General features: G+C 40.4%; 1 protein-coding gene across 4 annotated transcripts in view; it reads right to left on the bottom strand.

Moving 5' to 3' along the window:
* The window catches only part of DISC1 (DISC1 scaffold protein), a 403772-nt gene that overhangs the window by 243892 nt on the left and 135532 nt on the right, over positions 1–24348 (bottom strand). For all 4 annotated transcript variants that reach the window (XR_005214467.1, XM_037820932.1, XM_037820929.1 and 1 more), the window contains exons 5-6: positions 21586–21715; positions 16959–17194 (exon numbers count right to left, since the gene is read on the bottom strand). Coding sequence is in view for 3 of the 4 variants with exons in the window: in XM_037820932.1 (XP_037676860.1) it covers positions 16959–17194; positions 21586–21715 (366 nt within the window). In the remaining variant the exon portion in view is untranslated. The remainder of the gene's footprint in view (positions 1–16958; positions 17195–21585; positions 21716–24348) is intronic.

Below are 24348 nucleotides of genomic sequence, written 5' to 3'. Positions count from 1 at the left end.
GCTTCTCTCCAAGCAAGCATGCTTGGGGGTCTTAGGCCATCAGGGTACTAAGGAGAGAAATTACCCTTCCCCTCAAAGTGAACAAGAATACAAGTTTATGGGAGACTTTCAATTTTTAATAGTACAATTAATTACATATGCTGTTAAGATCTTACATACTGGTGCTGGAAGTTCCAAGAAAAAGAAAAGTTGATACTCCACATGGCAGCAGTGAGGCAACAGAAGACAAGACGGTTCTTTTGTTGGCTTCAGACTAACAGATGGTTTCATTTTTCAACCCACCCAACTGGGAGACTAAAAGCTACTACAGCAATAGACTTGTGCAGAACATAAATGTTTTTATCTGTATTTCAGACATTAAGCATTATCAATGGTGACTATAAGAAAATTCTGTGTGAGAATGTGTCTGATAAAAAAAATGGCTATAGGATCCCTGGGTTAGTACAGGAGCTCACATTTGCCTTACCTTCAGGTTAAGAAAAGGGGGTCCTTTAAATAGTCCTGTAAGATCGTAAGAAGGCTACTGCTAATATCAAAAAATATCAGTAATAAAATTCTATTTTGTGTATTGTTAAGATTCTTGGGAGAGACAGATTGTTCTTCAATAATAATTAGGAGGGCAAATGGAATTTAAGTCAATGACAGCAGCTAATCTTGAGAGTATAAGCCAAGGCTTGGTCAAGGGCCAGAATAAGACATTTATGCAGGAGAGTATCAGCCAGGCAATTTTGGTTCAGTGACTCAGGGGTGAGAAGAAACAGTTCTAAGGAAGAACTGGTCCAACCAGTTCTGCGACCATCCTGGCCCAAACCATCAGCCTCTCTCCTTGGAAATGTTGCAATAACCCTGAACTAGTCTCCCTGTTTTTACCCCCATCCCTCTGCAGTCTATTCTCAAGATTGTAGCCAGGGCAAGCCTTTGAAAGCATATCAGATAAAATGTCACTGTTCAGCTCAGAACACTCCATTACACTTGAGTAAAGACCACATCGAGAAGAACCTACATGATCTATCTCTCATCATGTTTCTGACCGCATCTTCTACAACTCCCCTCTTCCTGGCTCTGCCCTGGCCACAGAGGCCTCCTGACAACTCCTCCAATAGGTCTGGCCTGGAGCAGGCTACTCCTCCCAGGACACACACTTGGACGACTCCCCTGCCACCTCCAAGTCCACTGGGTTAAAGAATCTCCTGCCCCAGGCAAATAGCGACCAACAACTGTATTACTTCCTGTTTCTCCAGATACTGTCGCTCAGGGATGCAAAGCTCAAGTGCCTTATAACAAACTTGAATCCATACTCTCTCTTAGTACTACTTCCAATTCCACCCTTAGATCCAGGCAAGAGGGCTTCTTTCCTGAGTCCTGTACATCAGTGGGCCCTGCTCTGACCCTCCTTTCCCTCTCTGTGAAAAGAACATGCCCACCCAGAGCCGGTCCTGGTAGCCACGACCCCGGAACTTCCTTCCCAAAGAGCTGTGAGCCCACTTTCAGAACCCGCCAGGGCCTCTTCTCTTGGCCATCCTTCCAAGGATGGACCACTCTACAGTGGTTATTTTGATTGGTGTGGCTGGCGCTTGGACAGGCAGGCTAGGTGTCCACAAGTGTAGATGCTAAACTCTTCATGGTACAGATCCAAAGGTAGGAAGACAAGGTGGGGACCTCCATTTGTTCTCTTGCCCTGGGCCCAACAAATGTTGGTTGGGCCTGGATGGACTCCTTTAAGAGCATGTCCTGAAGAAACTGTCATCCCATGTGTTCTTTTGCAGTTCATCAGCCACCAATTTTCCCACTTTCTCCTGCCAATACTATCCAGCCACACGGCCCTTTGCAACAGGCACCAAGAGGCACGGCCTTGGCCCACTAGAATTGAAATCATACCCAGGATGGCAAACGTGCCTCTGCAGAACAAACTCTGTCCCTGCTTTTATCTGGGCCTGGGCTGCCAAAGAACATTAATGACACTCAGAATCACACCACCAACACTTCTGCAAGTCACTTTCTTGTGGGACTCCATTTCCTCGTCTGCAAATGAGGACGTTGGACTAGATTGTTACTAAGAAACTTCCAGTTCCACCATTCAAGATTCTTTCACTGTCATGCTATTCAAGATTCTTTTACTAATACTATTTTATTTGTAGAGATCTAGAGATTCTAAAAAACACAGAGATTATATAAAGTGCCAGATAACATTAATGAAAGACGTAGAAATATAGGCCAGATCCCTGTCATTTTTACCAAGCGAGGCACGTTTTTCAGCCCTCAGAACTGAGTTCTGCAGAGTTCTGCTCTCTGCTGACAGTTACCCATCCATCTTCCTGCTTGTATATATGTAGACTTATGCTAAAGTCCCATGTTAGCAAAAAGCCATGGGAAAGGAAGAATATCAATTCCATCATAAAACAGCTTTCTCCCTCTCCCTTTTCCCTTTCCCCACTCCCAGCTCCATCCCCAACGTTTCTTGTTTGGTAAAAATAAGTTTAACAATTGAAGACTGTTACTGAAGCAAACTGGAAGTGACAGGAAGGGCAAAATGACAGCTATTCTAGAATAGGAGCTACTTGGGTTTTGAACTAAAAAAAAAAAAAAAAAAAAAAAAACCCCACAGGAATCCATTGACATTAACAACCTTGCCAATTACTGCTCAGTCCTCTAATCTTCTGTAGGAGGGCAAATAAATAAGAAAGTGACAGTGAAAACAGCATTATGAAATGCAAGATTTTATCTACCTGGCCTTTTTCCTGCTTTGGACCCTTCTATCCTCAAGGCTGATAAAGTCACATCACCATTGGGACATATATAGGGCACAGATTAATAGTTAAGCAACAGACAACAAAAATGCAAAGAATTCCTCTTGACTTCAGATGGTCTCATAAAGGCAGCACAGAGTGAATATGTTCATCAGGAACAAGTCATCTCATGTTACTGTAAAAACCACTCAAGCTGGTCATAGGAGATACTTACTCTCAGGAAAGGTGGTATGGTACAGTGGAAAGAGCCTGTCCCAAGGGGGACAAGCTCTGGCTCCTCTGCTGACCCTCCTTGCTTCCTCTGACAAATCACTTAATCTTTCCATTCCATGGCCAGACAATAGCCCTGGGTACCTGATAGACACTCACCTTCGTACTCATCAAACAGCTGATTTGGGGGAGATATTGGGAATATATAAGAATATAAAGATTTTTAATAAGTCATGCATACTAATACCATACCTGTATTACAGTAAGAAAATATTTTAGAGTAACCTAATATAAATCAGGGACCTGAATTTTTAATTAAGGTGAAGTAAATATATTTGATGTTTCCCTTTCAGGACAAAGGAGATTAAATAAAATAATCAAAGCAAAATGGGCCAGGAAAATACTTGAACTTTTAGCACTTTGATTCTTTCTCTGGATATAGATCACAATAGTGACTCATATCCTTACTGGATCTTTCTCCGAATTTCAGGGATCACATGTCTAAAATTTAACTAGGATGCTACACTCTGATACTCGAGTGTTTTTAGTAAAATCCAACTTCTCCAACCAACTCAGCAAACCGAGAATGAGATATATTTCATAGGACCATAAGCTCCTTTTATAATGAAATACATCTAAATAACCCAGACAAGTACTCCTAAAAAAGAAAAAAAAAAAAAAAAAAGAAGGAACACACAAGGTTTCCAACCTCTTCTTGAAAAGGACTTCCTGAGATCAGAGGGCTGATGTGAAAGTATTGAGCAAAGGAAAGGCATCTTAAAACTGAAATTACTGGATTCTTTTTTGAATTTTCCAAATATGCTGATGTAAGACAGAGTGTATGTGCATGCGTGCTCACACACACACACACACACACAGACCCTTGCCCCACGCTATCTCTCGCCAATTCCCATCTCCACTGGGAAACTCTGCCTCACATTACAGCATTACAGCTTATTTCTAAGTCCAGTTCCATCAAAAATCGCAGCTTTGTTTTCAACTAACTTGGTACTTGGCTTATCCAAATACCCAAGTGCTAATTAACTAAATCTTTCTCACTGTCTCAAAAAAATCTTACACCAAACTGAAACGATACTCGTGCCAAAAACATTTCACTTTACAGACATTTTGTCTGTAAGAGATTTCAGTTGTCTATTAAAGAAGAAATTGGAGCAAGAGTCAAAAATATGAACTACCTTATGTTCAAATTATAACTACTTTTTCTACCCCTCCTCCCCAAGCCCACACCAGTTTTTTAATGTTGCTATTTTACATACAATATGGAAACAAATTACTGACCTTATTTTTTTTTTGAAGACTGGTAACCAGCTGGCTCCACACTTTCAACTATTCTAATCATACAAATGTATTTTCAGTAATTTCAGTAATTGGGCTCCCTCACTTTTTCTCCAGAAAACTCCTGTGAGTTCAATCTTTGAAACACTACAATTTGGTCCAAGGTAGAAGTGACCCTGTCTCCAGGTTTATTCAGTTAAGCGATCCAAAGGCAACTTCAGATTTACTTTTCAATCACTGCCACCCTAATTCTGATTATTGAAAAAGTAATGTCCAATGTCCAATTGCTCCCGTGGATTTTTAAGAAATACACTTGACTGTATGCATTTCTAATTAACATTAATTTTTTAAATGTATGCTATTTCTCCTAAATGTCTAACATGCACCCTTTCCAAAACTATGAATTTGGCAGGAAAGGTTTACTTTTTGTTTTGGGCTTATTCTGCTCTTCTGAATCATCTTTAATTATCTGCTGTCTAGCTAAGAACAAGCATATGCACAGCCAACGTCTGCAGAAACATTTCCAACCTTGCAATTCTCTCAGGTTTCATATAAAATCTGTTGACAAAGCCACAGATCAGTTTGATTCCTGAAACCAGGGAATATTACAAATTTCATAAAATTTTTCAATGGATAACTAGACTAAGAATTTATACACATTATTGAATAAAGAAGACAAAAATAGACCACTGATGTATAAAATGAATGAACAGTAGGGGAAAACGCAGTTAACTAAATAAGTAACTGAATAAGGAATTCCAACAGCAATATCAATGACTCAAAGACGAAGCTGAGGAAATTTGCCAAAGAGGAAGTACAAAGTAGTAATTACAGTGGCAGCCAAAACCAATGCAAAAAAAAAACAAAAAACAAAAAAAAACCCACAATTAAGAAGCAGGGCACTCCTCCAAGCATTTAAGGGAAATACAGAGATAGTGTGGTTCAAATCATCCCAGCAGCACAAGGTAAATTTATGACCCCTTTAGCAGCTTGGAAAGAAGTGCTCTGATCTGATTGAATTCCCAGGAAACAATGGGCTGGCATTGCTGACCCAGGACATTCCCAGCTGTCACCTGAGAAGGGTCCCTCTGAGCAAAGTAAATTCCCACCTTCTCCTGGAGGATTCCTAAACCCCCGGACTCCCTCAGGGTTGGTTCAGGGTCTGGTTTATTAAATTTACATTCTAAAAGTTAAAGTGGGGCATGATAGCATATGACCTACAAACAGGAAAACATTGTTGGTGTAGGTCAAGATTAGAGGATTATAGATAATACCCAAATTGCAAAGAAATTAAGTACTGAGCAGTGCTCAAAGTGATAGTAATGGAAAATAAAATTGAAATTGACCAAAAGAAGGGCTTTTAAAATAAGCCACATGCACTCATGCCACTTGCAGCCCACATTTAGGAGAATGTGCTACAGTCATTTCAAGATTACTATGTCTGATTTTTGAAAATCCATGGGGCTCTGGTTGGAAAATAATTAAACTGATAATATAAATTACAGAAGAGGAATGGATGACTCCAAATTATAAGCCTCCAGAGAAGAGCTACCAAAATAATACTAATACTAATATTGGATCTATGTTGAAAACTCCTTGAAGAAAGCAAAGCATGGAGAATTCAAAAAGGTGTATACAACATTTAAAAACATATAGGCACATTTTCATCCTCCCTTCTTCTATATTTCTACAAATATCATAGCAAATTTTATTCCAGCACAAAACAAAGACTTTTTTTTTTTTTTTTTTTAACCATCTATAGATTCCTACCTTGACTTTCTCAGATACAGTCAATGAAAAACAGAAGTCAGGCTCCTGTTTTTTCAAAGACTGTATTAGTTTCCTGTGGCTGCTGTAACAAATTACCATAACCTTGGTGGCTTAAAACAGCAAACATCTATTACCTCAGCATCATGGAGGCCAGAAATCACACTTAAGCACTGTGATTTGTGGATGATCTTAGCCCACTCAAAAGACTTCAGTGGAACTTATTTTCAGCTGTTAGGAACAGAATTGTTGCTTCTGAAAAGCAGTTTATTTTATCTTAATTCACAAAATCCTGAAGTACAAAGACTTTTAGAACTGGAAAGGACCTTCAGCATCATCTAGTTCCACCCCTCATATCATACACCATAATACCAGTCCCTCTAGTACTGGGGATGGGCCTTGCTCTTCCTCTTTCTTCTATAAGGCTAGCTTTCTTCCTTCAAAACTGCTGAACCACCTCTCTGACTTGAACCAATCACCTGCTTGGTATTCCCCTTGCTGCCTGGTTTTAGAGACCCCTTTACTCTAATGTCCTCTGCCTCTCAGATCAAGCCAGGTAAGCTGTGTTGCCCAGAAATAACCATTGCTTGCCTGGGATAACATCAGTGTTTTTTGCTTGCATCCACAGAATCCCATGTTCTGCCCAGCTGGACTGTTCCCATTGCTTGACTAAGCATTCCTTTCAAGCCCTGGTTTCTTTCAAGCTGTCAGTGTTAACCATCTCTTGCTTCCCATATCAAAAATTGGCAAAAGATGTTAGGATACTTAATGCTGTTTTCATATTGACCTTCAGCAGCCTCATGTGCAAAATGGGCATATAACTAGTTGCCCAGTATACCTTAATAGGGTTATTGTGAGCAAAAATGAGCATTTAGTAACAATAGAGATATTAAAATTAATTTGTCATAATTATAATAACAAATCTAAATAATTTGGGCGGACCTGATAAATGAGTTGACAGGTCACACCCACAGTAGGCTACACTGCAGATACTGCGTAAACAATGAAGTCTTACTACAAGGACCCATCAGGTCTCATACATAAATATCTCACTGTGTTAACTTTCTGTGCAAATATTTACCTGCCTCATGAATTCCTGGCAAAAGCAAGCTGTCTGCTTTAAAAAATAATAATAAAAGCCAGAATCTATGGAAACAGCAGCTTTAGCAACACAAAGCTCTCCTCTTCCTCTAGATGATTTTTGGTGTTAGTTCTACAAAGCCATACTTTTTGACAAACCAACCAGGTGAAAGGCAAAGACAGACAAAAAAGAAAAACAAAAAATTGAGGTGGAGATTAAAGAACAGTAACAAAAAACAGAGAAGTAACTTGGCGACTGACATGCTTCAAAGACGTCTCTCTTTAAGTCTCTGCATCACCCCAATTTGACACCGCTGTCCAGCGCCCATTTACACATTCACCGCACACAGTGACGTGGGACGCATTCCCGGGACAGCAAGCCTTACACACATCTCCCTCCGCGCAAACACTCCACTCTCTACTGCGCTCCTTCTGGATGGGATTCTGTTTTCCATTTCAGGTCATGCTGTTTTGCTGTGTCTCTTCACTGTTATAAGATATGTATATAGGAGGAGAAGTGGGCCTATTGATTTTTCTTTTTTCCAGTCGATTGCCAGGTGCTGAATTTCATTATTTCAAATCTCAATTGAATGGAGCCCTGATGTATGCCTGTCCTGCTCATTGCAGAGCTGAATGCATGGTGTGATGGGGATGCCTGAAGAATCGGTCCCCCTCGGTGGGAACTCTGAGCAGCAGATGTGGTTTGAGGTCCACGGCCCTCTGCAGCCCAGCCCTGCTAAATGAGGCTCCCAGCTGCTCCACGGTGGCCCAGCCAGCCTTGCTGCAAACTGAGGTTTGAGTTTGTTTCACAGCTTGTGCCAACAGTTTGTAAAAAGATGTGACATGTTTCTTCCAAATATACAACCAGAGACGATTCATCCCTAAGATGCCAGAACACATTTCACAAGAAGCATGAAAAATTCAAATTCCAGGAGCTAAGAAATGAAGAACTCAGTCACAGACTAACACAAACCAGTCAAACACTTCTAAAATACATTAGAAAATATAATGTGCAGCCCTCCACATCATCACTGTTGTTGTGACTATAATTATTCCTGCCTCACTTGAAATTTAGCCATTTGCATGCTACAAAAGGTCACAACCCACAGCCCACCTGGTTTCCAAGACATATAATACCAATAAAAAGCCAGTAGAAGCTGAGCTAATTGCACAGGAAGGAGATGAACTACAAATCACAACTTTCCTCTATTTATGCCAAATAAATAGACTGAACCTCACTTCCCACAAGCATGGGTTGTGGCCCATGGAAGACCTGGGAAACTGTCACTTCCTTCCTTTCCCCTCCCCCATTATCCCAGTGCCCCAATTCCATTAGGGAGAATGGGACCAGAGTCAACATGGGATGGAGGTTGGAGAAACTGATTTAATGTGGGAAGAGAATCAAGATCACAGGGTTAAAGTCCTTCTAGGCACCTCCCATGAAAGGAGGAACCTTCAGGAGAAAACAACGAGTTTGTTTTAAAACCCAGTAGTTGTAATTCCAGGAATGAGGGAAATTCAAATGAACTTATCTTTCAAGTAGCTCTTGTCCTTTCTCACATCCCCTGCTCTACCAAGAACCATCCTGTGGAGTTCCAGACACCCCAGATGCTTAAAGGAAATGATCACCTTTTGTCCACTGGAAGAGAGCCATTCTTGTTGGCTCTAATCGAAAGGCAGTTATAGTGTCCCTGGGAAGGCAACAATTCACCCCATCCTGCTAAGATATTTGATCCAAAGCACAGCCATCGGAAAATTCCAGCTGTTGAATTGATTTCTATTACAATACCTAAATAAAAAGCACACTCCTTTCTACTTCTAGCCCTTCTCCAATATGGGCCAGAGGATTCTCAACAAGCCAAGGTCAGAAATGATAACTCCAGGCAAGTACACAAGTTTCCATGAGTAATATGCTCAAAAAATGCCAATTGTTATTTGGAAGCTTTCTTTCAAGCTCAATGATGGTTTGCCCAGGAAAAAAAAGACTATCCTTCCCTTTGAACTTGCATATTATTGAGCTGGGTAAATCAGAATCATCTTCCCAGACAGCACCCTGAGTTTATGATCTCTATGAAAATCTTTATGGATGATGATATGGATGATGATAATAATAGTTATGAAGTTGAGTGGTCTGCTTCTCCAGATTTTTATGACAATACTAGCCTCTGCAACCTCTCTCCATAAGACTTCATGATTTTTCTATTTCACATTTTTCCTTGAGCTCCTTGTCTGGCCTAAGAAGGGACTATTCTCGTGAACAACAAAGGCAGCTAATGATACATATCTGATGGACTTTTCTGACTGTGTACTTACTGAATATACCCCACAGGTCAGCATTTTCTAAAAGATAAATCAATATTACATAACAAAAGTTAAATTAGTTAAAAATACGGGACCAAGCAACCTCTTTGATCTGTTAAGTCATAAGCCTCTACATCAGACTCCTTCCAAATGCTCCATTTCTATGAGTCAATGCTGCAGCCCAAAAAGGTGTGTCTTCCTTCTCAAACGGAAAGCCCATGTAATGATAATGGGTTTTTCCTATTGACATTTACAGTAGGGAACAATCTAATGCCACCTGCTGCTGGGGACTGAATCATGTCCCCCACAAAAGGCATGTTTAGGTCTTAACCCCTGGTCCTCACCCTAATCCCTGGTGTGTGTGAACCCATTTGTAAATAGGACCTTTGAAGATGTTATTAGTTCAGACTGAATGAGGGTGGGTCTTCATGCAATGTGGCTGAAGTCCCTATAAGCAAAGGAAATTGGACATGGAAAGAGAAGCCACGAGGAGCAGCCAGAAGCTGGAAGTCCACGCAACAGAGAAGAGAAACAAGACACCGCCCAAGTGCATTGCTATGTGATGGAAAAGCCAAGGACCAAGAATTGCAGCCACACCCAGAATTCCAGTCTTTGGAGAGAAAACATCGCCTTGCTGACATTTTGATTTTGGACTTCTCTTAGCCTCAAAACTGTGAGCCAATAAATTCCCATCGTCTAAGCCAACCCATAATATGCCATTCGTTTTAGCAGCCAGGGAACTAAAACACCTCACACCCAGTGCTGAATGCAGCTACACAACATCCTCACCATGAGGAAAGTCATTTTTATTAACTAGTCATTTAACTGCCCATTTTCTATCTCTGAGCCACCCATGTAATTTCCCTCTTTTCCTCCCATGCAACTCTCTGTCCTTATATTCCTAAGATTTCCTCCTACACAATGCCCTTGGGTTTCTATAAGCCAGTATGATATCCATATTTTCCTATAGTCACCTCAGCACAGGAAAGTGAGAGGCTGTTCCTGACCTGAAGCCTGTGTGATCTCAGTGGGAATACTAGGATTTGGGGATGATGGCATTGCACCATGTTCAAGAGCCAGCCTCACATCCAATTTCTCTGACAGTGTCATAAACTGAGATTACCGTTGTGGTGGACTGACTTGTGTACCACATTTTGGACATGTTCTTGGTCTTGGTCTGCATTCTGGTGGATGCGGACCCATTGTAAATAAGATTTCTTCAAGATGATACTTCGGTTAAACCGTTACCCAACTTGAATCAGGTTGATTCAGATTACTGGAGTCCTTTATAAGCCAAGTGAAAGTCAGACAGAGAGAGAAGCCACAGGGAGCAGCCAGAAGCCAGAAGTCAATGGAACCCGGAGGAGAAAAGAGAAGACATTACCACGTGCATTGCCATGTAACAGAAAAGCCAAGGAACCCCAAAGATTGCCAGCCAGCCAGAAGATACTGACCCTAGGAGGAAGGAAGCCTTCTAGCCTCTGAAACCATAAGCTAATAAGTTCCTGTTGTTAAGCCAACCCATTATATGGGTATTTGTTTTAGCAGCTAGGAAACTAAAACAGCCACAAACCTTAAAAAGTCTTCAAGAGCTCATACCATTGGTTAGAACACTGGATTACTGGGAAAAGTCACACATTTATTTCCTCTCTGTATCCTCATCCTATTTAAAAGGAAAGCTAGAGTACATGGACAGAATAACAGACCAGGAATGTAAGAACTGAGTTCTAGGCCTGCTTCTATCAGCCTACTGTACTATCTTAGACTCCAGGATAAATAACTTCCTTGGATCTTGTGTTAATCAGAGATCTCTAGGAAAACAGAACTGACAAGAGATATCTCTAAATATTATGAGATCTTGTTAAGAATTGTCTCACTTGACTGTGGGGTTGGGCAAATTCCATGGGACAGACCACAAGCTGGGAACTCCAATGAAGCTTTCCTCTGAATTCCCCAGGAGAAGCTGGCTGGCTGAAGTAGAGATGAAAATTTTCTCTTCTGACTGCTGACATCATCACTTCTCCTTTAAAGCCTTCAACTGATTGGACGAGACTTCTCTCATTGTTGAGGGCAATCTCCTCAGTTGATTGTAGACGTAATCATCCATAGGTGCAATCAACTGACTGATGATTTAAATCCACAAGATGTCCTCACAGTAACAATCAGCCCAGTGCTTGCTTGACCAAACAACTAGGAATCATAACCCGGCCAAGTTGACACATGTACTTATCCATCACAGATCTCTAGAAGGAAACCATCCTTTTACTGATTCAGACCCAAAGGCAGCTATAAATGTTTGTAAGATGGACTCTTGTTAGCTGCAACACCAGGGAAACTTTTGGAACTTTCGTTTCCTTGTGTAAAGTGAGAATAGCAAGAACAGCCTTGCTACCATGCAAAATTATGGTGAATAATATGAGTTAATGTGTGAGAGAGCACTCATCTACTTATCTCTATACAAATGCAAGGCACAACCACATGGATTTTTCCCAAGAATTCAATTCAAACTTATGGAGGCTTTGTTAAGTACTGCAATGCCTTCTCAGTTAAGCATGCCCTGGCTTTCTCCCTCAAAGAGCCCACCAGCTTGTGTGAGACATGAAAGGAGTATAACAAACCTCTCTGCTGTTAAAAGCAAAAGGAGAAATGAATATGTCACATCTGGATAGAAGAACCAAAAAAGTTTCACTTTAAGCTTTATATATAAATATATACATTTATAAATATAAAAATAAATGTATATGTATTTTTAGTATATATGTTAGAGCGGAAAGAATGATCTCCACAGAACAAAGCAAGGAAGGAAGAGTAGGAAAGATTCTTACAGGCCAATGCAATTGCTTAAGGAAAGCTATGAAGGTGGAGGAGGAAAAGCAGGCAGCATATTCAAAGATCAATGTGAACAATCCCACGGGGCTGAAAGTTGGTAACAATCCAAATCTCTTTCCCTTCACTTTGGACATGAGCCATGGGGATAGATTTCTGCAGAGAAATACTAAGGCTAGAAGGGGAATTGGAGAAGATCCTAAGTAACTCCCTAGACTGGCAGTTGTGGGTTATTTTTATAGGCTGGCTAGGATGTGGAAGAGAAGTCAGTTATTCACTAAATAGTCTAAGGTACATTTGGACAGGCAGTTTGAAGGCTTGTTAAAGAAATCCTTCAGGAAACTGAGATCCCCATAATAAAAACAGCAAGCACATATATAGTGCTTGCTACAGTCCAGGTACTCTTATAAGAGCTTTACAGGCATTAACTCAGTTAATCTGTATAACAACACTGTAAGGTGGGAATTGTTATCATCATCTCTTCCCCCAAATCAGTTAATAAGTGGTTGAGTGAGGATCAGTCCCAGATGATCAAATTCCTGAGTCCATGTTCTCAACCACTACACACACTGCCTCTCAGTGCCCAATGGGCAACAGGGAATCAACAAAAGATTCTGTCCTGTAGTATGAAATAACGATACTAAAGCTGTTTTTATGAAAAATTTATTTGACAGAAATATTTAGAATAGATATGGATCATGAAGGAAAAAGAATGGAGAAGGAGAGCAGCGGGCAGACTACTGTAGTAACACCATGAGGAGCATTCCACAGGCAGAGTTCAGAAGGTCTGACAACTGATTGGATCAGAGGAGGGTGGTGGTAATGGAGAAAGTAAGAAGGAATCAAAGGTAGTCTGGATGATTAGTGTCTGGTGGGGAGAGCAGCGGTACCATAAACTGAATTACTCACCTTTCCAACCTAATGTAAAAACCAATTACTTAGCCTGACAGACACAACTCATGTCAGTAATCAGTGCAATTGGGCTGCTTTTAAAATATTTTTAACATGTATCTTTATTAGTTATCTCTTACTATGTAACAAATCGCCTCAAAACTTAGCAGCTTGAAACAACAAATAGTTATTATCTCTCACAGTCTCTGAAGGTCAGGAATGCAGAAGTGGCTTGGCTGCAGTGATCCGCAGAAGATCCTCTTCCAAGTTCCCTCGCATGGTTGTTGGCAGGACTCAGTTCCTGGCAAGTTGCTGGATTGAGGGCTTCCGTTCCTTAACAGATGGGCCTCTCCACAGGGCTGCCTAAGTGCCCTCAGGACATTGCAACTAGCTTTCCAAGAGCAAGTGATCCAGGATAGAGCAAGCAACCAAAAACAGAAGTGTCTTTTATAACCTAATAGCAGAAACGGCATACCTTCACTTCTACAGTATTCTATTGGTCACACAGACTAACCCACTATGGTGGGGGAAAGGGCAAGATAAGGGGTGAATCCCAGGAGGCAAGAAGTATAAAAGTCCATCTGAAAGGCCAGGTATCACAGTCTGCCCCCTGCCTCCCAATGATTCAAATCCCACCCATGTGCAAAATTTGCTTATCACCTCTCAAGGCTTTCAAAATCTCATACATCTATTATAACATTTCATTACAGCATCAGCTTGAAGTCCAAAATCTCATCATTTAGTTCTGTAACTGTACTCAAATATAGTTATGCTTGATCTATAGACCTGTGAAACTAAACAAACAAACAAAAAAACAAAAAAACAGTTGTCTTCTGTAGAAAGGGAGCTTCCAAAATCTGGGTCACATCAAACCAGGCTGAGGAGGAAAGGAGGGTTTATTTTACACTGGCAGGAGGACAGGGGGAAGATTTCCCAAATCAGTCTCCCAGAAGTGATTTTTCAATTGGCTTGTATATCCATTGGAGACAAAGAGAGATAATCATCTTAGTTAAAGGTAACAGAGGTTTGGAAAATTTCAGTAGTTTGTCCTACTTCCTTCAGGATTTACATCCTGTGACACCTGGGAAGGTGCCTCCCACTCTAAGGAGTCAGACGAAAGGCTTATTCATATCTGGGAAGTTTGGGGCAATAGACTAAAGCTTATTCAGGTCTGGATGCAGATTTTACATTTTCATACTGCTTCAGACTTTACATTCTCATATTGCTCCTTTATGAGACTATGAGCTTCCATTATAGCCTGATTCCAGCTTTGAAGCTTACATATTAAGGCTACTTTACAATTTTCAGCTTGCATAGGGCTTTAAGATTATATTTAAAAAGTCACTGTTACACTTCCCCCTTCACATCCAAACACACAATGGACCAACAGGCATAGGATAGCCCACTAGAGATACATCTGTCCAAATATGGTGAAAATGCAAGAGTCACTCAGCAATTCTGAAATCTCACCAGGCAAATGTGGGAAGTTTCTTGATTAGGACTCAGTCCTATTTCTGCTCACAAATGATCTGCCATGGTTCTTGGCCCTGGCATTTGAGGTCTTGATTCTGGCCCACTAAATCATCCTTCCTTTTTCATAAAAGTTAGCATGTGTTTGCAGCTGGATAGTTTTCACTGCCTGTTTCCTGCCTGTAGAAACATGGGAGTCCAAAAGCCACTTTTCATTTTTTATTATCTCTGTCCCTTTAGGTCCAAGCTGGCAGGGTTTCCTCTTTTTTTTTTTTTTTTTAACTTTTTTTAAAATTCAGTTTTATTGAGATATATTCACATACCATACAAACATCCATAGTGTACGATCAATTGTTCATAGTACCATCATACAGTTGTGCATTCATCACAATTTTTGAACATATTCATTGCTCCAAAAAAAAAGATAAAAATGAAAGTATAAAAGAACACCTAAAACATTCCATCCCCCATCCCACCCTATTTTTCATTTAATTTTTGTCCCAATTTTCTACTCATCTGTCCATACACTGGATAAAGGGAGTGTGAATCACAAGGTTTTCACAATCACACAGTCACACTGTGTAAGCTACATAGTTATACAATCATCTTCAAGAATCAAGGTTACTGGGTTGCATTTTGACAGTTTCAGGCATTTCCTTCTAGCTATTCCAATACACTAAAGAAAGGGATATCTACATGGTGCATAAGGATACCCTCCGGTATTCTGGAAAACTTCTATCACTTCCAACAACTTCTGACACCAAGTAACTCAATTCAATTTTATTCTAACTCTACCTAGCATTAGGTCAGGCCCCCCAGGCTAAGGTCAAGCCTCTAGAAGATGGCCTTTCAGGTACCAGTCACAAGTTCAGGAACCCAGGCCACCCACACTTCTGACCCACTGGCTACTAGTCAAGAGTTCCCACTATCCCCTCAAGTTTGGTAATTCACTAGAATAACTCATAGAACTCACTGAAAGGGCTACACTTAGGATTCTCGCTTTATTGGAGTAAAAGGACACAGAGAAGATGCCAAAAGAAGAGATGCACAGGGTCAGATCTGGGAGGGGCTCAAGCACAAGCTTCCTCTCCATACAGAGTCAGAATGCATCACCCTCCAAGTACAGAGAATATAGTGTCAATCATGGGAGCTCACAAAGCAACAATGGGCCTGAGTTTACATAGGGTTTCATTACACTGGCATGACTGGTAGAATCGATGGTTGAAGTCCATCGGCAGCCCCCTTCCCCTCTGGGCTGACATGTCGTGACTCAAAGCCCCACTCTGCCTAATCACATGGTTGGTCTGAAAGATGCAATAGGTTATTTCCCAGGAACTGGGGACAAAGACCAGCCAAGTTTTTCACTATCCTACAAAATATCATTATGCCTAGATGTTAAATGAATAAATTAACCAAATAATATTTTGATAAGGTAGGTGGTGAATTTTTTTAATGTCTTCTTCAGCATAATATGTGAACAGGGCATTAATCCCTCTCTTGGCTCTACTCCCATAGCACTTACAGTCCTTGCTACCCATCTGTACACATTGAGGTACATTCTCACTTTTTTGTCCAACATGTATGTGTTGTTCTGTCTGTCCTCCAAACAACACTATGAGCTCCTAAAGGCAAGAGCTAGATGTATATCTTCTGGATCCTCCATGATACAGAAAACAGGGAAAATATTCCCTAGCAGAGTAGATAAGAAAGTAGGCTCCAGAATTAATGACATGAGTTTAAGTATCAGTTTTGCCTATTATTAATAGGGACTTTGGGCAAAGTATTAAACTTCTTAAGCTTTCTTTTCCTCATCTGTAAAATGGGTATAATAACAGAAACTAATTCATAGAGTAAAATTTAACACAGTGCCTGGCAATAGTAAGCACTCAATAAATATTAGCCATTATTAATAATAATTCATTCTTTCAGATGGAAATTGTCCCTGATTCAGTCACCTTCTCTTAATGGCTCACCCCCTCCCTTGGTGAGAGGCAGAGTTCACCTTTTTCAAGATGATTGTACTCAGCAAAGACTGGCACCAGAATCAATAACAACTGGGCTCCGATGGTTCTCAAAGGGAGAGATGGTGTCCCTGTGTGTGTTCAGAAATGAAGAGGGGTGTGTACTGGAATGCAGAAGCATACTGGCATTTAGTAGGTGGGGTGACCAGTGTGTGAAATACGTTGCAATGCCCAGGACCATCCCATATAATAAAGGATTTTCCCACCCATACCCCAACAATGTCTCTGTTGGAAAATAAAGCACTGCCTGGAAAATACTTATGTATGAAGGACAATCAGACACAACTCAGCTCAAAAACACAGGTCAAAGGGGTCAACAATCTAAAATCAGTTAGGCAATCAAAGATACCTCCTTATGGTTTCAGGGGGCTCCACACAGAAGGGAACCTGATTGGCTGAGGTGAGGGTGTCCTCCAAGGCCTTGCTGATCTCCTGCAGCTTGCCCAGGGGCAACCTGCCCACCAGGGAAGCTGGTTCACAGCACGGCCACTGCACAAGATGCTCTTGCTCCTCAATTTCCCGTCTCAGTTGTTGATCTTTTGCTTCCAACACAGACATCCTTGCTTGGAGGGCTTCGATTTCTGTCTACAGAGAATGGGAAGACCAGATTGTATAAATTAACCCTGTGAATGGCAGACTGCTCAGCTGATAATGACTTACTTGAATGACAGCCAAATGCACCAGAGCCACAAAGCTCCTCTTCTGAGGCAGGCAGAGTTTTGGAGGTTTGATGAACTAGAAAAATCATGCTAGCTTTATATTTCTGATTAGTTGGCATGAGGAAAAACATTCCCTTCCAGGCATTAAATAACCATGGCAGGGGTGCAGGTGGGGGAGCCAAGAATTTGACTTGGAAAAACTCAGCAGGTATTTAAATGACATTTCCGTTCAGGTAGAAGAGCTGGAACATCGGGCAACAAGCATCACATACTTAAGATACTATCTAAGCAGGTAACGCTAGTCACCAACCAAAAGAAAAGAAAAGTAAACAATCCTTTGTTAGTCAGTCTCCAAACATGAGGATTTAGCATGTAGGGAAAGATTTTAAAAAATCATAATTTCTTACGTTTACAGTATTGAGAAAAGAGTAATATATTAAAGACTGTGTCATGCAATCTAAAGTCTAAAAAAATTTAAATAAATTCAATTTCCACCAATATAGCAAACCAAAATCCAAAGAATGCAAAGATTATTGTCCAATCTTCAGCAGCAGGTAATTGAACATCCATGTGTGCACAGTATTATAGCAGATAATCACCTCCCTGCCTATATGATTCTGAATTTAAAAATCAGGCTCTTTTAGCCCAGACTTCAATTAATGATATGAATGAAGCAGATCTGATTAAGACTAGGGCAAACCAGGCCAAAGGGTAAAGGTCAAAACTGACCATGTTTTAAAACTTCAACTTCCATGTGAGACCAAGGGAAGAGATGTCTATTTGGTGCAGGAACTATATTTTCTAAACAGTATAACTCTACAGTCGGTTTGTTCAAACACCACAATTACATGGAACTTTGAATAGGAAGTGAGATACTGTAAGTTAGTATAGGTTAGAGTGAAATAGTGACACATCCCAAAGTAATCTGGGCAAAGAATAAAAATATATTTACAAGGTCCCCTGAGGAGGTGGGGGAAAGTGCTGAAGTGTTGGACTTCCCCACCTGGACTCATGTTGATATTGCCACAAACACTAGGACTGGTGGTTTGATGTGCTGAGCCTTCTATCATGGGACTTGCCCTTATGAAGCTCATTACTGCAAAGGAGAGGCTAAACTTGCATATAATTGTGCCCAAGAGTCTCCCCCTGAGGACCTCTTTGTTGCTCAGATGTGGCCCTCTCTCTCTAACTGAGCCACCTCGGCAGGTGAACTCACTGCCCTCCCCACTACGTGGGACCTGACTCCCAGGGGTGTAAATCTCCCTGGCAACGCAGGGTGTGACTCCCAGGGATGAATCTGGACCCAGCATCATGGGATTGAGAACATCTTCTTGACCAAAAGGGGGATGTGAAATGAAATGAAATATTTCAGTGGCTGAGAGATTTCAAATGGCGTCGAGAGGTCGCTCTGGTGGACATTCTTATGCACTATATAGATAACACCTCTTAGGTTTTAATGTATTGGAATAGCTAGAAGTAAATACCTGAAACTACCAAACTCCAACCCAGCAGCCTGGACTCCTGAAGACAACTGTATAACAATGTAGATTACAAGGGGTGACAGTGTGATTGTGAAGACCTTGTGGATCACACTCCCTTTATCTAGTATATGGATGGATGAGTAGAAAAATGGGGACAAAAACTAAATGACAAATTGTGTGGGATGGGGGGGTGATTTGGGTGTTCTTTTTTACTTTTATTTTTTATTCTGATTCTGATTCTCTTATGTAAGGAAAATGTTCAGAAATAGATTGTGGTAAAGAACGCAAAACTATATGAATATACTGTGAACAGCTGATTGTACACCATGGATGATTGTATGGTATGTGAATATATTTCAATAAAACTGAATTTAATTTTTAAAAAAATCAGGCTCTTTTAATTAGCATATTCCCTTGTTCCATGCAATTGGTTTCTGGCAAATAAGAGCACAGCTCTAATCCTGGGTGTCTTCACATCTGTTATCTAAGTTCTCTCAACTCCAAGGCACAGATCATCCACAACTTCTACTTCCTAAACCCACTTCCAGTAGAATCTGACAAGGTACTGAAGCTCCACTACTAAGAAATCCTAGGTAGAAAAACAATACCTCAGTGTCTCGCATTGGTCCAAGATTACTGTATTATGCCCACAGTCTCCCAATTAATCTGCCTATTTATACCTTTCACTTCCTACACCCTGTTCTTTAAACTGCAGTCAGGTCATGTCACTTCACTGCTTAAAACCCTCCAATGGCTCTCCATTTGAATCAGAGAAAAGGCAAAGACCTTACAAAGGCCTGCATGGTCCTCCAAGTGCCCTTTTATCTCAGACCTCGTTCCCTACTATCGTCCCCCTCAGCCTCCTGGGTGCTCTTTGAACACAAAAAGCACCCTCCCACCTTCAGGCTTTTGCACTGGCTGTTCCCTCTGCTGGGAACACTCTTACTGGAGGTGTCTGCAGGGCCTATTCCCTCTCCTCCTGCAAATCTTTGCTTTGATCTCACTTCTCAGAGTAGACCCCATCACCCTATCACCCACGACCATGCATTGTAGCTCTTACCACCCTACAACATACTATGCATATAACTTAGGTATCTGTTACATTTATCATTATTGTCTCTCTCCACACAGCCACCTTTAGTATTCTACTAGAACATAAGCTCCACAGGGATCTCATGCATTTCAAATAGTGCCTGGCACTCAGTAAATAACTGTTGAATAAATAAAATATCCACCTTCCCTCAGAGTACTACCAAGACTGCTACCATTAAAAACTAAGAACCCTAGAATAAAATTATTTTCTGTGCACTCTAATATTACCTAGAATTTTGTAGACCTCTAATTGGTGAATATTGTTAAAAACCAAACCCAAATTTCACATTTTCAGCTATCCAAACTTTACAATGATGCTCACTGAATATATAAGTGCTCAGTTTATTGGGAAATATTTTCAAATTATGATGACGTTTGCTTCCTTTGGCCACCTTGCTATGTCAAGGACCCGGATGAGTAAATTCAGATAACAAGAATATTCTGCACTGGGGAGAGTTGGGTCCATGATGCCAGTGATTTGCCCAAGCTCCCATAATCTGTATAAACTCATTCAGCTATTCAAAGCCTACGCCGGGATTTGAACGTCGCTGTTGAAGACCTACGCTCATTTCACAATACAGTCTCATGTTGCCTCTAATCATTGTCTCCTGATTGTTTTGGATTCCTGCCTCAAGGCTTCCAGAGAGAAGCAGACAGTGACACAGTTTCAAGGTTCTCTGCCTCTGGGGTACCATGTCAACTTCCAGAGCTCCTGACTGCTTCCTGGCTTCATCACTTCTAGCCCTCGGGTGATTCTTGGCCAACTTTCACCCACTCTCTGGGTCATCCTCAGGCTTCCATGCATTGCCTGCTAGTAATTCCTAGCCTCCCTTGCCTTGCCCAATCCAGACTTACAACACTGTCTCCCTAACAACTGCTGCTTACAGTCTAGCATGATAGGAATTTTCATAAAGGATTTGCACAGTACCGATTTCCCTCTTCTTCCAAAAGAATTTTCTAAAGGTCAAAATGGTAGGAGGTAAAAAATTGGCCTGGTAGACAGGGAACGCATATTCGAAAGGTAATGAGGAATATCAAAAAACAGGCACCAGATTCTGGAGGTTATTCTTATGCATTATATGGATATCCCTTTTTAGTTTTTAGTGTATTAGAATAGCTAGAAGGAAATACCTGAAACTGTTGAACTGCAACCCAGTAGCCTTTTTTCTTGAAGATGATTGCATAACTATGTAGCTTACACAGTATGACCGTGTGATTGTGAAAGCCTTTTAGCTCACACTCCCTTTAACCAGTGTATGGATGGATGAGTAGAAAAACGGGGACAAAAAAGTAAATGAATAATAGGGGGGATGAGGGGATGGGTTGTTCTGGGTGTTCTTTTTTACTTTTATTTTTATTTGTATTTTTTGGAGTAATGAAAATGCTCACAACTTCACTGTGGTAATAAATGCACAACTATGTGATGATGCTATGAACAACTGATTATACACTTTGGATGACTGTATGGTATGCAACTATATCGCAATAAAATTGCAAGGAAAAAAACTACAAGAAAAGAAAATAAAAACAGGCACAAAATCTACTAAAGGTTCAACCCCTCATTTGTAATGAGATTTGTACACCCCTCTAGTCATTCTCTACCCATCTCTGCTTTCTGTACTCTACAGGGTGACAGCCAAAGCTCTAATGTCTACATTCAAGCACAGACCCACTTAGTTACATTTCGCTTAACTGGATTAGAAAAAAAACTGTCCTATTTCTTGAAGATTCTTCACTTGCTTACCTGCAACTGCTGCTTTTCTTGAAGAAGCCAGTCTCGTCTAGTGATGGACACATGGAGTTTGTCCTGAGCTGTAGATTCCAACAGCTTCAGCTCTTTTCTGAGCGGGGATTGGGTGTCTTCACTGCTGGCCCTTAAAATAAAACATCCATATTGGTACAGTAAGCAGAAACTGAAATCCTCAGGTCTACAAGAATTTTAAATGTAAGAAATTTCTTAAAAGGTTCCCCAAATGTTCTCAACCTTAGGAGGGTCACAGGGATGAGGTTCCTAATGAAAGTTTCTGCTCTAATTAGAATGTGCTGGCACTTTTGCTTTTTCCAATAGCCTAATTTCTATTATAACCTGGACCTGCACTGTCCAAAGCAGAGCTCCTGGCCACATGCGGCTATTGAGCACTTGAAATGTGGTTAGTCCAAATTGAAACATGCTGAAATAATAAAATACACACTGGATTTTAAAGACTTACTAAGAAAAAAGTGTAGAACATCTCATTAATAATATTGTTACGTTGATCACATGTTGAAGTTATAATATTTTGGATATCGTGGATAATGTAAAATGTACTGTTAAAATTAATTTCACCTGCTTCTCACTTTTTAAAAAGGTGGCTACTAGATAACTTAAATTATATATGTGCCTTGCATTATATTTTCTTCAAAAAGATGGCCTTGGACCATCTAAAAAGAACCAAATTTCAAGGCTAACCATGGCTGCAGAGATTAGCAGGAAAGGTGAGACTGATTTGTTGGTCCTAGGATAACAGGCTCTCAGAAAAGTTTTGCTAAAACACTGTTGAAAACCTCTTAAAATCAGAACCACTTAAAATATATTGGGGCTTTCTCTGCCTTTTCTTATTCTTGCAGGAGTTGCCATATTTGGTTAAAATACTGTTAGAGAAAATAAAGACACAGGCTTGAGCCTTATAGAAGTTACATTCACAGCAGTTTTGCAGATATTTATCATCAAAGAATGATCAATACTTTTATTTTCTTAGTGAAAAAAAATGCTCATTAAAGTCTTCAATTTCTAACTCGATTTAGTTTGTCAGAAAAAAAATTTACCATAAGTAAAACTATGTCAAGAATTCAAGGAAGCTGTATCTAATCTATATCTATATTGACAAAGATAAAAGGCAAATAAAAAGTTGGGGAAAATACTGCTACATATGTGTCAGATAAAGGGATAATATCGCTAATTTTAAAAAAGTTCTGCCAAATCAATAATAAAAGACAAGTGCACCAATCAGAAATTCCAAAAAAAGGAACCATAAAAGATTAAGAAAATATTTTCATGAAAAACAATTTTAAATGCAAATCAGAACAACAGTAGAATATAATTTGTCACCTGTCAAACTAGCAAAGGTTTTTATAAACCACATTCTTTGGTAAGAGTAGGAATCTTAGTTTGACAGAGCTGCTATGACAAATACCACAGAGAGTGTTGGCTTAAACAACAAGCATTTATCGTCTCATGCTTTTGAAGGCTAGAGGCCCAAAATCAAGAAGTGAGCAAGGCCATGCTTTCTCCTAGAGTCGGAAGCGCTCTTGTGATGGCAGTCCTCTGTCACAATTTTTTAGTAGCCAAACACCGAAAACCTAATTGTGCTCCCAAATGAGGAACTAGTGCAGCAAACCATGGTACAGAAACAACAAGGAGGGCCACACAGCCATTAAAACTTAGGTCATAAAAGAAGACGTAAGGGCATGGAAAATGTTCACTATATATTGCTATTTTAAAAGCAGGTTTTATGGTAATATGTGCAATAGGAACCAACTATTATAAATACAAAAATATATTTATAAAATGAAAGGAAAATGTCTAACAAATGTTATGGGCTCTTATCTCTGGGTTGTAAGATTACTTCTTTGGGCCAATGTTTTATTTTCTAAATTTTCTGCAGTGGGCATATTTTATTTTTATAATTATAATAAAAGAATTTTCTACCATATACAGTAAGTAGCTGCACTGCTTAATCATTTACCATATACACATATAATATACATGTAATATAGAACATACAAAATAACCTGACTATAGTCTCAAGACAAAATAGTCATGTTTACTTTAAATAAATCCCATCAATTTGTTAACCAACAAGGGAATCCTCTTCTGCAGTGAAGCAAGTCTTTGTAGCTTAAACTTAATGTCCTAAAAATGCCAAATTAAGGACAAGAGGTTTGTGGGAAGATAGTGGAGTAAGAACATCCACCAAAACAACTATTAAATTGGCAGGAATTGCTTGAATCAACTATTTGAAACTCCAGAGTCTAGTGGAACACTGTGCAGCAACCAGGTAAGATTGGGAGGAAGAAACTGGTAAACTGTGATAAATACCTGTGAGTTTCACTCCCCCTGCAGTGGCTAACATCCCCTTTTCCCCGGCCTCGTGGAAGGCCCCGTAGGGACTGGAGCTCTGGCTCTTGGTTCAGCTTGCTGGTGCCAGGGTGGGATTTAAAGACCTAGTCCTCCAAACTCCAGGGTTGTGTGGTCTGATCATTGATCACTGCTTTTGATCAGCTACTTCAGATCACTAGGGACCTGCTCTGGAGTTGGCCATTATTCCAACACCACTCAGGCAAAGGCAGCAAAGGAAACTTACAGACAGTATGCTTCCTCAAAACAGCAGAAAACAAAGTGCTGCACTGACTGGGCAAGTGCTGAATCAAGAAAACGCAGCTTCAAAAGCCACAGAAGAAGCTCTTGGCACCCTTTCTGACCCCTCCTCCACCCCTCCACAACACAGGGTGGAGCCAGCTTGCACCC

The sequence above is a fragment of the Choloepus didactylus genome, chromosome 2, assembly GCF_015220235.1.
Source record: "Choloepus didactylus isolate mChoDid1 chromosome 2, mChoDid1.pri, whole genome shotgun sequence".
In the NCBI taxonomy this organism is placed as follows: domain Eukaryota; kingdom Metazoa; phylum Chordata; class Mammalia; order Pilosa; family Megalonychidae; genus Choloepus; species Choloepus didactylus.
Note: the sequence above shows the minus strand (reverse complement) of the source record. Positions and strands in the feature narration are given on the sequence as shown.